This window comes from Myiozetetes cayanensis, unplaced genomic scaffold (assembly GCF_022539395.1).
Source record: "Myiozetetes cayanensis isolate MyiCay16 unplaced genomic scaffold, myiCay2020 scf2-11, whole genome shotgun sequence".
Taxonomy (NCBI): Eukaryota; Metazoa; Chordata; class Aves; order Passeriformes; family Tyrannidae; genus Myiozetetes; species Myiozetetes cayanensis.
The window spans coordinates 103469381-103492842 of record NW_026087411.1 but is presented as its reverse complement, the minus strand read 5'-3'; the positions used below and the strand labels follow the sequence as shown (position 1 = coordinate 103492842).

At 36.8% G+C, this 23462-nt stretch overlaps 1 protein-coding gene across 7 annotated transcripts in view; it reads left to right on the top strand.

Moving 5' to 3' along the window:
• CYRIA (CYFIP related Rac1 interactor A) overlaps positions 1 to 23462 on the top strand; it is a 54949-nt gene that overhangs the window by 14380 nt on the left and 17107 nt on the right. For 3 of the 7 annotated variants that reach the window (XM_050316608.1, XM_050316604.1, XM_050316611.1), the window contains exons 2-4: positions 1524 to 1574; positions 3368 to 3436; positions 21265 to 21344. In XM_050316608.1, coding sequence (XP_050172565.1) covers positions 21272 to 21344 — 73 coding nt within the window. In that variant the 5' untranslated portion in view covers positions 1524 to 1574; positions 3368 to 3436; positions 21265 to 21271. Of the gene's footprint in view, positions 1 to 1523; positions 1575 to 3367; positions 3437 to 20998; positions 21079 to 21264; positions 21345 to 23462 lie in introns of all 7 variants that reach the window. The other 4 variants (XM_050316609.1, XM_050316606.1, XM_050316605.1 and 1 more) reach the window with 3 other exon arrangements.

Below are 23462 nucleotides of genomic sequence, written 5' to 3'. Positions count from 1 at the left end.
CTAGGAATAAATTGACTTACTGGATGTTACCAAAACACGAAAAGAGAATTTTCTCTTCCATGTTAATATGTGATGGTTTGCCTCCTTGTTGATATCCTTCCCTTAAAGCAGCATTAAGGTTTTTGCTAAGGTTCCCAGAGTGTCTTATTTATTTCTGTCCATTTTTATCTTGTTGATGTTAAGGAATGATCACTTTCCTTTCTTTTTGACTTGCAAATTCTTTCAAGGAGAAGAGCAATTGCTCACAGATATGTTTCTTCACCCTGTGGTTAAGTCACAGTGTTGGAAGAAGTATCTTTATATTTAATTATTTTGTAAATACTTTAAAGTGTTGTTCCTCTTCATTTCCCTCAGCTTTCCTATGGAAAATTCTGATATCAGTCTTGGGCTCTTTATCTCCACTTCTAAAGGAATATTCCTTTTTAAATACCCAAAACTGGAAACTTGAAACTTTGCAGAGTAGTTTATCCTCTTTCCCTTCGCATGGCACTTACCTACTCAACAACATCTCTCTCAATCCAAATGTGTTAACTCCATAAACTGGCCTTGCAGCCCATTTCACACAGTTCCTGCTTGAGAACAAGAAGTGCTTCCTGTCATCATCTGGTCTTTTTTTAATGCCCACTTCATACTGATTCATCACATTAACTCTGTGAATTGGACTGACGTTGTCCTTAGATCCCATTTGATCTTTGCAATAGTTTGATTTTGTTTTATACTGAAATTTGGATATCTGTGTTAAATTTTTTAAAGGTTAAAAAGCAAGCTTCCAGAATGGAATGTGTATTTTGTTAAAAATCTAATTTAATCCTAGCTTCTACTTAAGTTGTGCTGAGGGATAGCTATTCTGTGTAAGTTGCAAAGTTTTTGTACTTTTATGGTACAGCTGAACAGGAGATACTTCTTGATAGTTGTTGGTTTTTTGTTTCCCAAATTTAATTTTTCTATATAAATTTAGTTAGTGCTGGAGTTCCTGAGTCTTTCAGACCTGTCATTTTTGTTGTTGGGCCAAGAGGGAAGGGGACATGTTTTCTTATATCTTGACCCAGTAAATGCTGTAAAAAACAATGATATTTAGAGCTGCGTTTTGCAACCCAGTCGCGCCGGAGGGTCAGAAGTTCTCTCTTACTACATAACTGCTCTGTAGGAAAAGGTGTGTTTCTGGATTCTGTGAGGTGCTGCCAGCACGTTCCCTATCCTGAGGTGTTCCTGCTTTGCCTGTTCTCTGATGCCTCCTTCCCATCTTCTTTCCCATGTAAGTAAGATGCATCACTCTTCAGGGTCAACTAGACATCCTAAACACAGTAACAGTAGTTCACTGTCTGTACTAAGACACTGATTGACCTTTTGCTCTGGGTGTAATACACAGTAGAAGATACCTTGCAGGAATACTCTTTGTTTTGGAAAAAAAAAGGGAAATTACTCTGTATTTAAGGCGTTTAAGTAACTTTTCTGATTTTTGCTTAGTAATTGAAATGGTTTCATTAATAACAATCCTATTAAACAACTTTTAAAATCCACAGATTACAGCCTCTGTCTAAGTATCGTGAAGGCTCTGGATCATCTTCAACAAGGTAAGACTCAACTCTGGTACTTTCAGTCTTGCACAGAACAGCTGTCTGGCAGATTCGAATGTCATCAATGATGAATGAACACTCAGCCCCCCTTGAATGCCATCCTATTATGTAGTTTTACTGTTGCACCTAACTCATGCTTCAAAAGTGCTATCTGGGCATAATATTCTCGCCTTGGGGGTTTTATTTGTTTGCCTTTCTTATTATAGAATAACAACTGAGAATTCTTCTTCCCATGTACTTTTTTAATTTACTCCACTGTTTGTTTTGAGTCGTTTCACTGTTATTGTTCTGGTCTGTGTAATCCCTTGGGACAGAATTGGCTTAGGCAGAGAGCGGGATTTGTTCTCATCGCTTTTGAAGTCCTGATTCTGTGATTTTTACAGGGCTTCTACTGCCACTTTTTTTCCCCCAAATCTTGACTGGGTTCCCATCAAACTCCCTGAAATATAAGTTCAAAATACTTTCCATTGAAACAGAACTGGAGAGAATTTGCAGCCAGCAGCAAAATAAAGCAATGCTGAAAATAGACATTTTTACCCTAGAGAAAGGGAGTTCCCTGACTTGACCAGCTACTAATTGGTACAAAGATTTGTTTACACAGAGGAGCTATTGCTAATTAGTGCCCTGTGTGGGTGTTCTACTTGGGAAATTAGTGTTTCATTTTGATTTAATTTAATCTGCTTTTATAATGAATTGTTATAATTTGCAGTAAGGAACGTATTTTTAGGGGAAAAAAGTCTGCACCACACCACTCTTCCCCTGAGTTTCAAAAGATAATTCCTCTTTAGGCAGAAATCAAGCACTCTTACTATTTTGAATTTAAAATATAAAAATACATAATCAGATTAGAACCAGGTTTTAGTCATGTATTTATAAATATAGCTGCAGAAACACAACTTCGTGTTTTTCAAAACCAAAACTTAATTAAGCTGATTTATGGACCTGATATCTTGGCCTCTGAGGTTTTGGGGATAGTGAACCTGAATATCTGGGAAGAGTCTTTGTGGAGTTTTATTAGCATTATTGAGGTTATGGTTGAAATGGAAGTTCACTTCCAAGTTTTTCTGTAGTGGTTTTATTTTTCCTGTTACCTTCATCTTTATTCTGGAAGCAAACTTGCATCTTTTTAAGTTATTTTACTCAGTTGAAAAAGTGACATTAGAATAGCTATCTCTGCAGATCCTTATGGAGGAGCTGGTCCCCTTGTTTTCCAGTAGACTCCTCCCTCCCTCCAACACTTGCAGAATGAAATTATCACTATTGGGCATTTAAAGTACATTCTTCATTTCAGTAGTTTCAAAAGATTGGAAAATTAATTTCTGAATTTAGAGCTGCTTTAACTGGACTTTTTCAATATAAAATACTATTTTAACTAACTATAGCTGTTATACTAAATTGCTGAATGTTTTGGAAATGTATTCCCATTTTCTTGATTTCAGTGTTATGTCTTTTAATTCTTAATATAATGCATACCAGTATTAGTGAACATTATTTTCCTTTGGTTGTACCAGCCTTTGCAACAGCTCATTGTAAAATCCAACTTAAACTGAATCTGTTCTGCAGAATTATATGGGATAAAATGTAGTTTAAGTACCTGATTGTTTCAACCCAGCTACATTTTTTAATGGTATTGCTCCAAAAATTTTTGGATGTTACAAATTTTACTTTGAGTAGAATAATTTCTATTTTTCCTGGGAATTTCCTTTTTAAACTAGAAAGTTTAATCTGAAAATTGAGATAGGGAAAAGCACAGTGATTCTAAGTGTAATCTTGAATGTTTTTCATGACAGACGGATGTTGAATGTTTAGCATCACCTCTTTGGATTTTTGAATGTGAATTGGAACCACTGTATTCCTAGGTAAGACATAACCCAGTGTTCATGTTAAGTACCCCCTTTCTTTTGTATGTGAAATGCAAGAAAGCTGAAGAGTGCAATATGCTGGACTTTACTTTGTGCAGTGTTTATGTCTTTGTTGAATAAGTCCAATGTTATTTGACCTTTTAAGTAATAATAGTTCAGTTGCCCTAAATTTTTATATTCCCTGAGAGAAACCACACCAACAAGTGTATGATCAATCTACGTGCAGTATTATTGTTATGATCGTGTGTGTAGTTGTTTGATCAGCATGTTGCCGTCCAAAGTGGCAGGTGAGTTCTCTTTGCCCTTTTCTTGCATCAACACCTTCACTCAGCAGGATATGCTGGTTTAGGGAATTTACTGCTGAAAAATCTGTGGGATTGCAAAGGCTTCCTGGAGGATTACTTTTGTCAGTTTAGACCTCTGCATCAGCTCACTGCAGACTGAAATAAGTGCTGGTGTCAATGCAAGGAAATCAGTGTCAGTATCTGCAGCAACAACATGTTTTATTGGCTTTAAACTTGTTTCTCGCTGCTGCAAGAAAAAGTTTGATATATGAGGAAGACTATGAAGGCATTGTGAACAGCAGCAGACTTCAGTAACTGAGAAAGAAGCAGAGGAGCTAGAAGGTTTTGATCTGTAGATGTAATTAAAACAGAATTTGTCACTGAAGATTATCTTTTTCTTAGTGAAACACTAGGGGTTGTGCCAATTTGGCTATCTGTGTTTTCTGCATAGATTACAAGGAACAGAAGGGAGATCTCAGGGTCACACTGCACATGTGGCCAAGTTGAGGTCAGCACTGTGCCGGGGCTTCCGGGCTGCGAGTCACAGACACCGGGTCTGCTGGTTCTGCCCCAAGCACTGCTGTTTGCCAGCCCCTTCTGAGCTGCTGAGAAACGTGAAACAGACTGGAAAGTCGACCTTAAGCATCTAATGCTTCAGATCTGAAAGGCAATACCTTTATTGTGGGAAGTGAGACTATGCTAGATGGTAGTTTTGGTCTGGTGTTTTCTCAGAGATGGAAGCCATTGAGTATGGAAAGGACTCTTTAAGCTAACCCTGCTTTATTAACAGTGAATGTTGTCATTAATTAAGCTGCTATGAGAGGCATCCAACAAGCGATACTGTGGGCAAAAGACCACAAAAACTTCCATTTGTTGCAGGTAGAAACAAGCCCAACATGGAGGCAGCCTGACTGGGTTTCTATTAAAGCAGGTTCACAGTACCCAGGTGAACCCAGGATGGTCTGTCAAAATAAAGGTGTTTGTAATTGTGCATGTTTACTCAAAAGAAATAAAACCACCTGCAGAGTGTTTGGAAGGTGTAGAGATTCATTAATTAAGGCCACAAAGGATGTGGATACGGAATCAGCATCGTTGAAAGACAGCAGTATTCCTGTTTCATTTCACTGGATGGATGAATAAACCCAGGACTGACGGAGGAGGTGGATGTGAGAGATGGCAAGAGAGACTTATTAAGATAAAAGGCTGCAGTCAGAGCTTTGACAATTTCTGCAGTGCAGGAAATTACTCTTCTCTGACTTTTAAACTAATGATGTGAACTTTGGAAGGACTGTATACTTAACCAACGAAGCTACTTTGTGGGGGTTTTTTTAGGTTTTATTTTATCTTTTAAAATGCCTTCCAGCCTTCTATTTTGTTAGAGTCGTATGGAATTTGAAGTAGGAATTATGTCTGTGACAAACCTATTAAATTTTATAATACCATTTAAACTAAAATTAATGGCCCATTTTACTTTTTAAATGCAGGATGATCCTTCTCAGCCAGAGAGGACAGAATCTCAAAAATGAGTGCTCTGCATGGGCTTGTCTGTCCCAGGGGTGGGGGAGGACTGAGATCTTAGAGACAGAACAAGTAGAATGAAAAGGAAGAATAAAAGGAAAAATGGTAGGAATGGAGATAAATACTCTTGATGTGTCAGAAGAAACAGGAAATGAGGAGAAAAAAGGAGAGTGAAATGAGGAAATAGAGATTTGTTAAATTATGGATTATTTCAAATATTATTCCATAGAAAGTTAATGTTACTACAGCACAGTTCACTGCTTTTATTAAGTTCATCAGCAGGAAGTTAGGTGGTTTTTTTTACCTGATATATTTCTGAAGTCCTGTTTGCTATTAGAGACCTTTTACAGTTATTAAGACTTTTTTTTTTCCAAATGAAGCCCTTAAATATGCCTTTAATGACTTTAAAGATGGAATTTTTTTTTCAGAAGACTGACAAAATACAAGCTGTAGAAGCATCTAAAGTTTTCTTTTTAAAAGAAAAGATTCTGAAAATCAAATCTTAATATGACAGTGACAAACCAATAATAAATTCTAAATACTAATGTGGCAGAAGCAATTCTTTGTGCTCATAGCTGTGAGCTGCCTGAGCTATGCTGGGAATTTTTCATGACAAGGATTTCATTTCTCTCAGTACAAAGAAAAAGACTGAATCCTGTAGCCCTTTTTTAAAATGACCGGTATCCCTTAAAACTGTTTGGAAAAGTATGACATTAAATACTGCTTTAGTTCTCCAGAATTTGAATTTTCCTGTCATATTAAATAATTTTATAACTGCTTGCAAAAGTGTTTTGTTTGTACATGTCTATGGTGATCTGTGTTGGCTTTTAAATGACCTTGGGGGAAGGAGAACATGGGGTGGGAAGAGAGTAAACTAGTTTTCATTTTCAATTTCCTGTTTTCTGAGTATACATAGGCAAGTTTCTTAATTAAATAATACCATAGAAGACATAATTTAGCCAATGAACTATGATGATGAACTATGACGATTCAGGTCTTCAGATGGTAGGTATATTCTGAAATAGTAACTGATTGACAAGAATTAGGAATCATTTTCTTCCAAAAGCAGTGTGAACTGTTAAGATGAAGTTAGCAATACAGAGAGAGAGCAACATCAAACATTTAACCTAATTTCGACAATTAAGTTGGATGCCTGAAGTACACTTTGCTAACTGAGGTGCCAGAATTAATATCTAAAGCTGAATCTCTGGAGTGAATTTGTACTTCACACACAAATGTGTCCTTGGGTATCACCTCAGGCCATGATAACTTACTAACATCTCATCTACCTTGATAAAATAAGCACTGTGGTCGTACAACTTCAGAGTGCATGTTAGACTTTTTTTTAGAAAGTAATTAGAAGTTTATAAACAAGATGATAACATTTCACACCTGTTGCTATGCAGTCTTTGAGAGATTGTTTTTATGCCCACAGAGTGCCTTGTACAGGCCTGTTCTGTACTGTTGCAGAGAGTACCATGTGATGATGTTTTCAACACTGGTTACTAGTTAATTCATTGCCAAGTATTTTGCAGATATAATGCATAATCACGTTTCGGGGAGACCTGTGAAGAAAAGTACTCTGGTAACTGTAGGGGACTGCCCTTCATTGTTGGCCAGATGTGTTTTCCCAAGAACTGGGCACAGTCTCAATCTGGAAGTTGGCTGTGGGCCAGATTTTGAGCTGTGGTGCTAGACTGTGACTCAGTCAGAGCCTAAAATTAAAATGCTTTTCCTGAGTTTTGCATCCTCAAAGAAGACTGGCTTCCCAGCAGGTGTAAATGATGAGTTGTTTGCTAATTTACAGCAGTGAAACTTCATGAAGTTTTTGAAATTAAGGGTAACATTTTTCTAAAGTAGCAAAAGACAGATTATTGACTTCTCCTGAAACAGAGGCTCTAATTTTTCACCAATAACAAGAAGTTTGACTTTGTGTTATCTCTTTTTTTAATAAAAATTTTTCAAAGATATTTTTCTTTCACAAAAAAAATTTGCAAGCTCTTTTTTTACGATGTTCACCTTCATTAACACAACTTGCTGACTTCCTTCCTCAGCTGCAGTTCTTCCTACACTCAGAGGTCAGAAAAGAACAAGATCAACAAGCCACACATCTGGCTGTCCCTCTTTCCAACTGGAACAAAGAAACAATTTTTTAATGGCTTTTTGAGTTAATTGTAAACAATTTGGTTTTGGAGTCGCTGACTTGCAGCAAATGTTTGTAGTAGGCGGATGTAGGGAAAAAGGACTATGTCCTAATGCAATTCCTCTGTGGCCAGTGAGGGAAAAAAAAACAACTTTAAAAAAAAGGAATGTCTTGCTCCTTGTAGCATTGAAGTATGCTGAGAATTTTGAGTGCATGTATAGGACATTTCACAAGCTTAAAATATATATGCTTTGATGAGGCAGAGAGACACTAGTTGCTCATTTAAATTTTATGTAGTCTTGTCTACAATAATACTGATTTTTTCCCCCTTTATTTTCACTAGCTGTTTATGTATTAACAAATTGACAGTGATAAAAGACCAGGTACAAACAATAGGAATAGGGGAAAATGATTTTTAAATGAGAGTTCTGTTCTAATACTTTTTCCTGGTATTTCTGCTGTTTCTAAAGGCATTTTTCCAGCTAACAATTGTCAACCTCCCCGAATATTTACAGTCACTAATCCTTAAGTGATATTTTGCAAACAAATCCCTAAATAATTAGTGAAGCATCATTTTCTTACTTTCCCAATTACTGTAATTTTTTAATACTCTATAACATCAGGTAGCACCAGTATATCTAATTTATTGGACTTATGTTTTTTAAAGTGTTTTATCTACAGTAAAGTAAGCATCTGGTGTGACTGTTATACTTCACACTTCTCAACAGGAAATACTAGAATTGTTGATTTGCAGCACTACTGAAACCCCAGATACTTTTAAAATACCTTGTTGTATGTTTACGTGTCTAATTTGAACTCATATTGCTCCCAGATTTTGGTTGCTTTGTTTAATAGGTCTATCATGATGGTTTTATTTCTGACCTGACCATCCTGCTGAATATTTCCAAATGTTTTGATGTGAAAAGTAAATTGGTAATGCTGTTTGAAACAATGCCAAAGTTTATGAAAAACATAAAATGAATCATTAAAAAAAAAATGTTTTCCATCAATGTGTTTGTAGGAGGTAAAATGTGCTTTACCATGATATTTTTTGTCAAAATTAGGTGTTTGGGTTGATAATGCCACTTAGTGGATAACTGCCTCAACTGCAGCCTGCTTCCAAAACCAAATCAGGTGCCAGGCAGCTCTCTTGATTTGTATTGGAGTTTTCCTCCTGCCAGGAATATGCTGAACATAGCATGTTTTCAAAGAATCTTTAATTATCAGCCACGTTTTAGGAATTTTATTATAGCTACTTCACTTTCTGAATTAATTGTATTATTATGTAGAAATTATTATTACAGAATTTTAAACTTCTTATAGGAAAGTAAGGTTCTTTAATTTGATTTGAAACAGTAAACAACAATCTTGGTCACTTTACTCTGATTCTTTAGGTTAATAAAATATTAATTGATACTATGGTGATCATTTTAGGCAATGCTTCATTTTAGCCCTTATGGTTGGAAGATGGGTGGGTGAGCAAACACTGAACTAGAACAAGCCCATAGTTTAAGAACTGAATTGAAGATTCAAGTTCAAATTGAATCAAGGCCTGATTGAGAGTAGTTATTGCCTATATGGAGGCCATACCCAAAACAGGAGTGTAGGACTGGAATGGGCCTTGCTGTAGTTGGATTTTTCAGACTTCAAATAATTCTTCAGAAGATCAGAAAGGTGATATAGGCAACAAATGTGTGTTCCACCACTGTTATTTACAATTATATTTTCTTGAGTATATTCCTTTCATAAAGATTCTGCCAGGAAGTTTGGATGGTAGTATTAATAACTTGATGGTTTTGATATAAAATTTAAATATATAAAAATCCAACTTTGATACCAATGTATGTATGCATATATATATTTTATATTGTGCTTATATGTATATTTTTCTAGTATTAGTGTTTCCAAAAAAATCTAGTCTGAAATAAAAGAATATTATCCTTTTTGTAGTTTAAAGGCTTTTTTTATAGAAAATATTTTTGCACTTTTGAAATGTGTATTGATTTAGGTCTTTCAATTTCTTTTCAGTCTTTAAACTCTGTTCTTTGAACTTTTTTTTTCCCTAAGTAAATTTGCATTACTTGCCATCAACCCTGATAATCTTCAATCACTGAGTACTTTTTACTAGGCTTTCTCAGGCTTTTCTGAAGTTTTAATTTATGTTGTTTTTATTAGTAAGCCAGATTAATAAGTTGCAACTAAAATAGTAATTGGCTCAGAGGAGAATAAAACAAAATTCAGTTTCTGGAGATTTTTCCAGTGCTGTGTTGCAACTCCTTGTGTACATGTGTGTAAACATATGCATGGAGGGGAGGGGGAGGAGGAGGAGGAGGAGGAGTGTCTGCCTGTGTAGTTTTTACACGATTTAAGTTTTTCAACAAAGTTCTAAATATTTTTAAATTTCCTATTTAAATAGTTGCTTATAATTTGAAATTTTCTTAGAAACTAATGAATGTTGTGTTTTGAAGGATGTATTTATTTTAGATGTGACTTATGCCACCTCTAAGTGTGAATGGCAAGTTAGTTACAACTGAGAATGAAACAAGGTTATGCAAAAGCAGAATTTCAGATTTTGCTCTAAACCTAAATATGGTGATTTTTCTATAGTTCCACAATTTGCCTTTCAAACAGGATTCAGCAAAGGCAGTAAGAAAATCTTGGATGTGACTGCTTCCTTCCAGTTTTGATAGCAGTTAACTGGTGTTTTAAAATTAGTGTATCTCATCCCATGTATCTCTTTTTTAGTCAGACTACCAAAACATTTCTTCTTTCTCAACTTTTGGACTGCTGCTTAACTTCGAAAGAAATAATGCTAATCAAAACTGCTTGAATAAGTGTAAATAGAGATGTTATTTCTGTTCAGAAGGAGAAAACAGGACTGTTACCAGGGCTGATGTGGAGTGTGTCAGATGCCCTGCTGAGAACACTCACCACCCTCGGATTTCACTCTGCTAAGCCTAAACAGCCCCTATGTGGTGTTCAACCTTTGAGTGGAAATGACAGTTGTGATAATTTTTGATGCAGTCACAGTTACTTTTAAACTAAGTTCTGAGTTTCAGCAGGAAAAAAGGGAAAGTGATATAATTTATTTTTTAATATTGGTATTAGTTCTGAAGTGTGGTTATTAAAGTATTGACTGGGTTAGTTTGGGGTTGGTTTGAGCTGTAAGAGTAGCGGAGAAGATCATCCACCCATGGAGGAGCTGGAGTCCCGGCAGGAATCCAGATGGACATGTGGGTCTCCTGCACAGGGATGCTGGCACTGCTGGGCTGAGCTCAGCTGGCATCAGAGCTCATCCTGGCCTTCACTTAGGTGGGGAGATGGGCTGTGGAGGTGATCAGGGCACTGGAGCACCTCATTGTAAGGAAAGGCTGAGGGAGCTGGGCCAGTTTAGCCTGGAGAGGAGAAAACTGAGAGGAGACCTCATGGATGTCTTTTAGTATCTGAAAGGGAGGCATCAAGAGGATGGAGCCGGGATTTTCCGGCGGTGCCCAGGACGAGAGACGACGGGCGGGAAACTGATGCAGAGTAAAGCTCAGGTTTGGACGAGGAGGAGCGAATTTCCCGTGCGGGTGCCCGGGGAGGCCGCGGGTCCCCAGGGCCCCGGCGCTGTTCCCGCCGTGCGGCAGCAGGGGGCGCCCCCGCGCCGCGCTCCCGGGAAAATGAGCGCCCGGGGCTGGAGCATCTCCCGACCGGCAGGGAACAAACCGGCCTAAACGGGCTGGGGGCCGATCCCCGTCCACATCGGCCAGTCAGCTGAAAATGGATAGGTAGCAAAGCACAGGAGGAGGGTATAAAGTTGACGGCTGTGCGTCAATTTTGTCGGCTTAATAAAAAGTTAACGGTGCAAATTTCATTACTTAAATAAGGAATGGCTTCCAGTAGTGATTAGGATTAACTATTGAGGAGCCTGTCAGCGTCGCTAGGTGATCTCAGTTTTTTTGTAATGCTTACAAGAAATCTTAATTTTTAATTAAGAGAATGGTTTTAATTTGGTGTTGTCTGCAGTAGGTCCTTCCCTGTTTGTCATCTAAGGCAAATAGTAGAGTTGTTAATATACCCAAAAAAGTTGCAGTAGTGTTTAGGAAGCTCATGTTGGAGCACAAGGCTTGTTTGGCAGTCAGTGTAAGTAAAACACTGGGTTTGAAAATAGATTTACTAGGGAATGTACTTCTTAAATTATTAGGAACAATGCAAAATTAAAAATCCCTTTGTTTTTGCATCATTAAGAGGGCTAATGTGCTTGTCTATTAAATAAATGCAAATTTCAAAGCAAGCGGCTGTTTTGCATAAAAGTGGCATGGAAGCATTCTGCCCTGTATGTCTTAATGAATTGAGTCTTTAATGTGAAAGAAAAGGAATTAAGAAAATAATATCAGAAGGAGTCAAAATATGACACAAAGTTAAGTAAGAAAAAAGGAGCAGTTTATTAAAATTTATACTTTTCTGTAACTCCTGCATGCTTCCAGATTAGACTCATGTTTTAGAAAAAAACCCAGTTCTTGTTCAATATTCAGTCCCCTCATCCCTTAACTTGACTGTGAGAACAGTCATTGGAAAAACTCCAGAATGTAGCAACTTTCCAACCTGCTTTATGTTTAATTTATAGTCCACTATAATGATTAAATATTTTTTTCCCTCAACCTTTCTGCTTACCAGTCCATCTGCATTTGTAGGATTGATTTGGTTTTTTCCTTGAATGGAATAATTTACATATATGTTTACGAAAAGTCTTCTGAATAGTGTCTCCAGTTTATCAAAGTGATTTTGAATTATGATCCTATTTTTCAGAGTATTTTAATTCTCTTCTAGATTAGTACATGTTTTAAAAGGGTATTTTCCTCTTTTCTGTCTGTCATTATTAGAAGTATTGAGCAAAATCAGATCTAGACACAGATAACAGATACTGTTTAAAAATACCATTATCTTTTTTTGTCAACTTCTGTCAGCTGCTTTTTCCGATTTTCAGAGTTTTAGCAAATTTATGGTAGTAAATAACTTTTTCTTTTCTCATCTCCACTCCTTTGTCAAAGCTCCTTCTCTATATTTCTTCCTTGAGTTCTGCCCTGTGGTTATACAGGCATATTGATTTCTGAGCCTCTATTTTGTCTCTTTTCCATCGGAATAACCTGTTGTGTATTGTCTTAACTGCTGAGTTTCCTGCACTCCCTTATTTCTTAAATCAACTTTCCAAGGGACCTATCCTTCCAGGTATCTGAGATTACTGAAACTGCTTCAGTGAAATCATGATCTTTAATTTACTGTTTTCTCCTTGTTTAGTAACCTGTGGTGTTTTTAATTAATTTCTCCTGTAATTCCATCCTCAAATTCAGTTAATTCTCCCTATAACTATCATAAAAGTCAAAAATAGCCATTCCTCTAGCAAACTCCTCTAGAAAGAACATTTGTTACTCCAGAAACCTGTACAGATTCTGTTACTCATACACCTCCATACTTCAGCAGAACTTTCTTTACCCCTTTCTTGAGTTGGGTGGTCCCCCAAGTTGCTGTTTTGGGGGTGATACCTGTTCTTTCTTCTTTTATCCTCACCTAGAGGCACCTGGGTGACCGTCTTCTGAAATTCTGAATAATTTTCTTAAAGTCTATTAACCTTCAGTTTATTTACAGTGTTTTCTTGAATATTTTTTTTTTACCTAGTGGAACTCTCACTATTTCCTTCAATTGCTTTGTAACAGAAATCGGTCAGGAAGTTTTGTTATTTTGTGTAATGAAATATTAAATAAGACCACTATTACACAAGTGGAAGTATTTTAAACTAATAGCAACTAATCCCTATAAAGATCCACGTTTCATCTTTAAATCCTCAAATCATGAGCTGTTGGTACATATAGTCAGCCATAGCTGTCTTAATTCCACTAATGTCAATATCTTTGATCTGAATATATTGTCTGCTTAGTATTTTAAGATATTGTTTAACTTCTCTACCCTTTTCCAGGAAGCAATACTTGTAAAGACTGCTTCAGATCTGTATCTTACAGATTATTTCACTACAAACCAGAAATGCAAAATGGCAAAATGCATTATGTCCTACGTACTGACACATTCAGAGCAGATCACTGGCAAATATGCAGTAAGAAATCTGGTCACATAGGATTTACAGTTTTATATCTCAGGACTTGACTGAGATTAGATGTACTGTTTTAGCATTTATGTATTAAAATGAGAAGTAAAATAGAGAAGAAAATTAATATGCAAAGACTTATTCCTGTTATCAACTGGCACAAGAAATAACTTGAATATAAAATCAAACTGAGGAAAGTTTTTACCATAGTTGCCAAAAAAACTAGAATATGATAGTTTTCATCTTGTTTTTTCAGCCACTTGCACTGGATTTTCTGTGAGTATGATAAAAATACTCTGTGTGGCATAGTCAGAAGACTGAATAATCAGCAGTCGTTTATAGGCAGAAAGGATGAGCAACATTTTTTTTCTGTTTCTGATTTTTCACCCAAGAGTCTGTTTCTGGTTCTGTATCTAAGAACTTATCAGATCAAGAATAGATTTTTCAGTCATTATATTCACAGATGTTGAAACCAGATACCTTCTCAAATGTTCAAATCATTAGATTTCCAAAACTGAATGGGGTTTAAGATGACTTACTTCCTTTTTTGCTATGATTTTGGTGAGAAATTATGAGGACAAGGAAACTTTTAAGGGAAAGATTTTGGTGTGGCTGCCATTCTCTTACAAAAGCTTGGAAGAAATCAAACTCCACTTGGAAAAAATACAGTGGTTTTGTTTTGAAGGAAGAGGCTTAAAACTAGCTCTCCCTGCTGTGTATCAGTTTGTTAAGCAATGATATCCTGCTTTGCTTATCTAACAGCATCAACTGATAGAGGCTCCATTTATCATGTACAGAGGAATTGTGTCCCTGTTTTGTGTAAAGCATCTATGCAGACAATGGCATATTCATCTAGTTTACTGTAGTTACTCTACATTCAGGCAGAAGGAGCAAAGTGCAACAGTGTTTTCCTGATTTCAAATATATTTTATTCTAATTACATAATTGGCTTCCATTTCATGTATCTATTGGTGTTTTTTTGTTTTGTTCATTTGTGTTGTGGGTATTATTATTATTATTACTATTATTATTACCTATGAATCAAAATCCATATATTTTGGTTGCCTGGTTTTCATTCTTTCACGATGGCTGCTCTGACATTATGTAATTTGAAAATACATAGGAGTTCTGTTCAAAGTATATTCAGGTGTGAGAGTTGGCATATAGAAAAATCCCCCTGTTGAATAAATTTTAAGTTCATCTAAGGTAATTTTTTTTCTTTTTTTACCTTTTAATTTTAATGAAACCACAAGCCAAGCTCTGTAATCCTTGGGGCTACGGTTAATAATGTTGATGGCCAAGTCTTTAAACATTTCATGGTTAGTGAAAATATATTTGTCATTACAAACCGTTTATTAATTCCCTTTTACTTGCCTCACTTTTTTTTAGGTTTTAATTGTGTCCTGCAATCTGCATATCGGTTAACAGCAAAAGCTCTTGGCTGGAAGTGTTGCTTATCTAGGAATTTTAATAAAATTATTTTTCAAAGCAGGAATGATTCTTTTATCTTGCATTACTTTCACCTTGAGCGACTTTCTTCTCTTATTCCACTTTTCACTTCTTTATGTCTATTTTTTGGCTTTGAGTTTGTTGGGGTTTCTTTTCGTCTGTTTGTGCTTCGCATGCCTAAGGAATATGTGGCACTGATTTTACTTTGCTTGCATGTAGGTTTTATCTTGGTGCACTTTATGTCTGTCATTTATATGATGAAAATCTTAAAAATACAGCGTTTAGAGGCCAGCATTGGGGATAATTTTTTTTTTTCTGGAAAATGAATATAGCTTGCTCTCTGAAAAAAAAAAAAAAGGGTATTTGCTAAAGAATACTGTATGTATACTTCACTATCAAATATATATATTGGGGGGTTTTGTGCAATTAACATCTCAAACAAAAATGTATGGTTATTTTTACTTTTTTCTTTTCTTAGTATAGCAATACAGTCTTAAACTTATTTCCAGAATTAAGTCCATAGAGGAATAATACCACTTCTGAAAACTAAATGTATTTGCACAACTCAGACTATTAAATACCAGTTATGTTATTCTTCATCAATGCAGCTACAGTTTGTAAGATTTAAAAATTTATCGGTAAAACAGCCGAAGATAATGACAATAACATATCCGTGCAAATATTCTAAACTATAAGAAAAATGGAGAAATGATTAAAAAGAAACCTACTGTGGAGTTTGATGGGAATAAATCATAGGATCATAGAATCATTTAGTTTGGAAAAGAACTCCAAGTTCATTCAGTCCTGCTGTTAACCTGATCCTGGCAAATCTACCCCATCCCTAAGTACTACATCTACACTACTTTTAAATAGCTTCAGGGATGGTGACTCACCCACTTCCCTGGGCAGCCTGACAACTACTTCAGAGAAGAAATTTTTCCTTATGTCCAATCTAAACCTTTGTGGTACAACTTGTGCCATTTCCCTTTCTCTTACTGCTCATTATCACTTCCCTGGTCCTGCTGGCCATACTATGACTGATACAGGACAGGATGCCATTGGCCTTCTTGGTCACCTGGGCACACGGTGGCTCATGTTCAGTCGACTGTCAACCAGCACCCCCAGGTCCTTTTGGCAGCTTTCCAGTCACTCTGCCCCCTGCCTGTAGTTGCCAGTTGGCAGGACCGGGCACTTGGCCTTGTTGAACCTCATACCACTGGCCATGGCACATTGATCCAGCCTGTCTAGATCCCTCTGCAGAGCCTTCCTGCTCTCCAGCTGATAAACACTCATGCCCGACTTGGTGTCAAGTGCCAGCTGACTGAGGGTGCACTCGATCAGAGAATCACAGAATCATTAAGGTTGAGAAAGACCTCCAAGTCCAACCTTTGAACGATCACACCAGATCAGCTGGACCATGGCACTAAGTGCCACATCCAGTCATTTCTTGAACACTTCCAGGGAGGGTTACTCCACCACTTCCCTGGGCAATCTGTTCCAGTGTTTATAACTGTTTCCATGAAGAAATCTTTCCTGGTGTCCAACCTGAATCTCCCCTGGCACAGCTTGAAGCCATGTGCTCTCATCCTGTTGATAGTTGCCTAGGAGAAGAGACTGACCCCCACCTTGCTACAGCTTCCTTTCAGGTAGTTGTAGAGAGCAATAAGGTCACCCCTGAGCCTCCTCTTCTCCAGGCTAAACAACCCCACTCCCTCAGCCACTCTTCGTAGGCCTTACTCTCCAGACCCTCCACCACCTTCATTGCACTTTTCTGGACATGCTCCAGCACCTCAATGTCATTCTTGAAGTGAGGAGCCCAGAACTGAACACGGTACTCAGGGTGCAGCCTCACCAATGCAAATCTCCTTGTCCAGATCATGATAAATGTAGTAAACAGGACTGACCCCAATATTGAGCCCTGGGAAACCCAGCTAGTGTCTGACCACCAGCTGGATGTAATTCCACAGCTGGATGTAACTTCACTCTCTTGGCTTGGCCATCCAGCCAGTTTTTCACCCATTGTCCAGTGCACCCATCCAAGCCATGAGCAGCCAGTTCTCCCAGTAAATTTTTTGAATCTTGCACTTCTACTCTTTCCTTATGAGCACCTCAACAAACCTAATATGTGATTATCACAATGCTTTGGAATCCTGCCTTTGATCTGAGACATCTTGAGTTTGTTCAGATGCTGCTGTATTTTTGAAACCACAATTAATTATTCATGCAGTAAGGCCAGTTCTAGCGCTTTAGTGACACTGATGTGCTTAGTACAGTTCCCTCAGACTGTGGACTGGATGCCTCCTGTCTCTACTCATGCAGGTGTGCCACTAGAACTCATCATTCCGAATCTTTCAGTGCCACTGCTGACCTTGGGAGCCTCCTCTTTCTCCTGAAACTTCCAATGGAGCTGCTCATGAGAGCACTCACAGCCCTGCTTCATTAGGATGATCTAAATGAGTTTAAGCAGTAAGTATTTGCTGATCCAGCTCATTTTGACAAAAGCCTTTTAGACCATGTTTATGCAAGCAGGCAGATTTAGGAAATAGTATCTGGCAGAGGAGCACTGATGAGCAGTAAAGGCTTGAGCTGGTGAATGTGTCCTTTTTCACTAAGATGAGGTTTAAATGCTTTGTCTGTCTTCAGTGTAGCTGCAATGCTGCTGATAGGTTTGGGTTGGCACTGATTAAATTAGTCCTGTAAGACAAGAAATCAATTAGTACTTCTCAAACAATTTGGCAGATTTGTAGGGTTGAGTTCTTATTTGTTTTGGGGAGGGAGCCATAGTATTTTGTATATCACAATTTAAAAATAAACTGATTGGTTTAGTAGAGGAGAAGAAATTTGTTTTCCCATCCTAGGTAATACCTCTAGAATGTTGAAACTGAATCAGTGAGATTTTAGGAACAAAGTTATGTGTTGGAAAACCAGCCTGTGCTATTTTCTTCAGAGTTCAAATTTTTAAATATGCTACTGGATAATGGTAAATAAAATGCAAAAACCTAAATGTACCTTCTTGTTCATTACTGGTGTTATGATTATGTATATGTGCTACTAATTAAGTTTGAGCATCAAAAATCAAGCAATGATCTTTAAACAGTATTTAAAAAGTATTTTCTATATGCTTATGTAATATCTTAGGGTGAGCTTTAATGGTTTGGGTAGCAGTAGGGAAGGAAATGCAAACATGTTGCCAACATGTCATAATTTTTAAAGCATAGTTAAAAGTTAGAATTTTAAGGGACTTAGACACTAAAGAGAAGCCGCTGTCATTTAGTAGTGCAACATCAGCAATATTTTTATATATACATTGAGTCTCATTTCAGCATTTAAACTGTTTTTACAGTAAGTAAAATAAAATGCTTTCTAGTTCTATTAAATGGATTTTTATGCTCTTAAGTTAAACCTTTCTGATTTGCTTCTGTGCATCAGCTGTTATTTGCATTTTTCTTGCAACAACAGTATATATCCTGACCTGCTCAGAATGCCTTCCATTAGTTACTTTGAAATTCCATTAAAAATTATCCTGGAGGTGACTTACAGTTGCTGAGGTTTGGCATATGTTGTTAGAGTTTTTAAGGAAAGACAGTTTGGAAGATCCAAGTACGGGGAAGCAGCAAGCTATACAGAATAAAATAATTCATTTTGAGGCAAGGAATTGCGTTTATTAGCACTTCCATTAAGATGAAGGTTGGCCTTTTAATTCAGAGTCAAAACTGAATGTTGAATGATGAATTATACTTGAAAGCTTCTTGGAACTAGATGTTGCTTTCAGTTTTGTTTTTAGGAAACCATTAAGAAATTATTTCAATTCATAGAGAATTAAAGCATGTTTAGCAGCTGCCTGAACTGTATTTTCTGGGTGTTGATGTTGAATTTTTGGAGCTGATGTACTTTGAAAATAGATGATGTCAAACCAGAGCCTTCAGGATCATTGGAAAATGCTGCCTGACTGTTAACATATGTATAAGTTTGTGCAGGGTTCTGTTTCGTACTTATGACCTAAATAGCTGAATCAGTTCTTACACAAGGATTGAAGGAAAGGGGAATAAAATGAAAAACAAGCTAAAAAAATACAACAAAAGTTCTGGAAAAATACTCAGAAATCTCCCAAGCCGAGATGTGCTGTACTTGTATAAGAAGGATCAGAAAGCAGAGCTTGGGCACATGACCTCAAGCTACTCAATGCAAATGAGGGAGAATATCCTCAGGTTTTTGGCACAAAGAGTTTCTTGCTGTTCGAAGCATGCTATCAACTAAACCAGTTCTGGATGCAGTGCAAACTTTGGCAGTAGAAGAAATGGTTGGATACTCTCTGAAGATTGAAGGCGATGAGGTAAGATATGGCTTAAAATGAGTTGAAAGTGAAGAATCCACGCTGAGTCAGTAATTTAGATTGTGTTAGTATTGCATAGTATAATTTTTTTCTTTCAAGGTTATGAAAAGGAAAATAAGTGTATGCACATTATCTTGTTTCTCTTAGCTGATGCTGATAAAATGTATTATACCAGTTTGATGAAAATATTAAATTATTGAAGATACAAGTTTTAACGCTGTATAAAATCTGTTTTGCTTTGTCTGCATGTTTTTCCCCTTTCTAGGAAAAGTATATTTTTTTCCTGCATATAAATGATTGTAACTTTGGAAATAATGGAAAATGCTTCTTTATGTTTCAATTTTGTATATGCAAGGTGCTGCTAATTGCAAAGGGCTTGACAGTCTGCTCACTGGATTTGTTCTGGAGAGAAAATTTTGAAGTAGTATTTAATGCAAAACAAAGCCATTTGTCTAACAAAAGGCTTTTTACATAAAGCTGCATGCTCTGAAGAGATTATTGATTAAATTTATGTAATTTTATGGTATGATTGTGGCTACTTTTAAATCTGCAAGCTTCACATTACCTTCCTAGGTTTTCCTGCTACAGAAATATATCCCTTATATGTACATAGAAATTAGGATTGATGATACTCTCCCTACAGTAATGCTTGTGGGAGAACTTGGAAAAAGCTTTGTCTTGTAGTATCAGCCATGTACATGCTAAGAATAATTTTTTTGTGGTCTGATTTCTTAAGTGGGAAAAGAGTTAAACTGAACCACAGATGAACATCAGATGTGAGCCCCAAGAGCCATAGCCTAGAGTACTGAGAATATTTATCTTTGAGGCAAAAATCAGTTTTCAACCTGCATTTTAAATCTAAAATTACATTTTTCTACATCCCTCTAGGCAAGCCTCTTTGTCCTTATATGTGCTTTTCATGGTTTAATTTTTCTGTCTTCTGAGAAAATGTTTAACCAAGAAAGCCCTACTTCTATATAGTTTTAGAATAATGTATCTTCTTAAGGACTGTACCAGTAAAAAACTTTTCTTCAAATCTCCTTCCTACTTATCTTCCATAGAGACTTCCTTTTTTTGAGAATTGGTCACTTTTCCTTTTGGGAGTTTTTTATAACTTGACATGCAAAGACTTCCAAGATGATAAAAGATAGGAATAACAGATAAGAAGAGTTTAAACCTTCTCTTTTTTTCTTTTTTCTTTTTTTAATGCATACATACATTTTTAAAAGTTAAAAAGAGCTGTTCTTTGTGATAGATTGTTACAGTAATATTTTATAAAATCTTGCTGATTGGAAACAGTTTTGGTTTTCCTTAAATTGGGTTATTTTCTTAAAATAACATGGATTTATGCTGAAGAACCTAAGACAAATGTTAAAACCTCGGTTTTTACTTTGAAATGGTGTTCACTAATAAAGAATCCAGCAATTTGGAGGATTTACAAATAAAGATGTAACTCTGAGTTTGTTTCTCTTGCTAAGTAAATAAACTCATAAATATCTGTTTATGACATCTGGGATGTTATTTGGAAATTTAAATTCCAATTTCTTGAATAGAATTATTTCTGTGTTTATCCAAGATCTTCCTCTTTCTGTCTCTATGTATAAATACCACAGAATTGACAATCAAAATGTTTCTTGTGGTCCAGAATGTGACAAAATGTAGAATATATGATGCAGACTGTGTCAAGCCTTTAGCTGTAGCATTCTGTGTTTATGTGTATAACTGTTTACGATTTTGTTGCATTTACTAGGTTTGCTGGGATGGGTAATCTTCTTAAGGTCCTTACCAGGGAAATTGAAAACTATCCACATTTTTTCCTGGATTTTGAAAGTAAGTTCAAACAATTACAAGACAATGAGAGATTCTTTTCCCTGACTTAACAGCAAACTGAGGAAAAACTTTTAATATCTGATTGCTTAGAGTGTGTATTTTCCACCACAACCAATCTGTCCAAGTCCTTGTCTCTTTAATCTTGTTCACTCAGGACTCCTTTTCTCTTCCTTTTCTATTTTTCAGGAACCAAATGGGAAATCTTTTAAAAGTTCTCACTTGCACAGAGCTTGATCAGGGGCCAAATTTTTTCCTTGACTTTGAAAGTGAGCAAAGCTTCTTGCCTGGCTTGCCTTCTTTGCTTATTATTTCCTAATAAACTGCATGCGCTCACGCATCATAAAGCAATTCAAAAGGGATTTGCAAACAAATCAAATTACACTTCAGTAGAATACTGCTTTTTGATATTTATAGAACCATACAAAATTACTTCAATTCATTCTGAGCAGAGAAAGGGACAGAAAGGTAGATATGCAAGTAAAACCTTACCTTGAGTTAAATTCAAGACATTTATGAGCCATTGTTAAATTTACATATGAGTTAACTCAGCCTCGGCTTTCTTTAACAAATCAGGGTTAAAAAATTATGATTCTTTGTTGAAAGGAAATACCTGTTTGAAATAAAAAGCTGAAAAAATATAAGCAGTGGGGGTGTCACTATTTTTGCTTGGTTCACTGATGATTTAACTGGGATTATAGTTTCTAAAAAGTAGCGAAGGGTTCAAAGTGTATGCACTTGATTGCATCTCTCTTAATTGCATGGTTATGAGTTTGCAGAACTGCATTCTAATTTCCTTGTCATATCTATATTTCATTCAGAGCTGTTTCACTTATGCTGATTATATTTTCCCTGCATGTACTTCTAGACATTTGCATCAAATCCTTTAATATGCCTTTAATCTTTCTTCACTACATACATGAAATGCTTTTTATTTAAAACACTAACAGTGTGTGATGTTTTGTCTCTTAATACCTCTCTTCTAAAAAAAAAAATAAAGAAAGAAAAAGTTTTGAGAAAAGCCAGTGTCTTTAAAATAGCTTTCTTTTGTAGCATTGGTTTAAGAGAGTATTTCAAGTGTTTAGATACATATTTTATCATCTTGAAATAGTTTTGTTCTTGCATTATTTATTCCTGAATTATTTTTCTGAAAAAAGTAACTGACATGCTCTGAGTGTGTGTGTGTGCACTCTGAAGCGCTGCTTCAAAAAGTCAGCTAGAGTGTATGACTGTAACTGTGCTCATATGTTCTCATTTAGATCATAATTACCTCATTATGATTTGGAGCCCCTGGTGGTCTAGTGGTTAAGGGTGCGGCGCTATCACCTCCGAGACCTGGGTTCGATTCCCGGTCACGGCCACTCCCGGGCAGGTGGAGCTCGTTAGCCCTTAAAGGCAACCCACCTACGTCCTAAGGACCTCGCTGCCACTGTCCAAGCTCGCTTGGCCCCAGCAGATGAACCTTAGGATTAAAGGGTGGGCTCAGTTCCGCGCACACTGTGTCTCACCTAAAAAATCCAATGCGCAGGCTGGAAGGTGGAAAGACCTTCCCTGGATCTTCGCTCGCGAAGACTGGCCATTATTATTATTACCTCATTATGAAGAATCAGTTTTAATTGATGGAAAAAAGTTAATTGGTTAGTTTGGGTTTAGGACAAGGTACTGTGAGCTGTGTATCCCTCCTTCTCTATCACTTGAAAATTTTATTGTCATCCTGGGATATTAAACGTTTATCCAAACCACCACTTAATTTTATTTTTTTTTTAATCAAACTTTTGAAGGCCTTGTGCTCTGTGGCTTTGCCAAGATACTGCAAAAGCTTTCAGCTGATCTGATATTCCAGATTTAATCAGTCCCACTGTGGCCTGGATGATAAGAAAGTGTTCCTGGCCCAGGCTGCAGGAAAGAGGTGATCTGGCAGTGGGAAACCTTGGTAGAGGTAGTGGTGAGAGGGGAAAATATTGGGTTTGTTGCATTGGCAGTGAATGTTGGTTTTTATTCTAAAGGCACATGTCCAAGGACTGAATGGGTTGAAGTGTCCTCTCCCAAGGGAGGTCCAGTGGTCAGGGCACACTAGTCAGGCACAACTACATGCAGAGGAATGAAACTGTCACCTCCAAATTTCAGTGAGTTTGGTGCTCATGAGTGGAAGTTTAAAATGTTTTCCCTGTGAAATACAGTCCCAGAGGTTTTTATTGACACAAAATCTGTATTGGTTTCCTTTAACTGGCCATCTTACAGTGCAAAAGGGCACTCTCAGTGGACATAGGTCAGCCTGGTGTGTGTGGGGTGTGCTTGCTGGAGGTGTGACTTTCTGTGGCCTGAGCTGTCAGTTTGAACTCATGGATGAAAATGGTCACTGCGGTTGGCCAATTGGAGGATGCAGG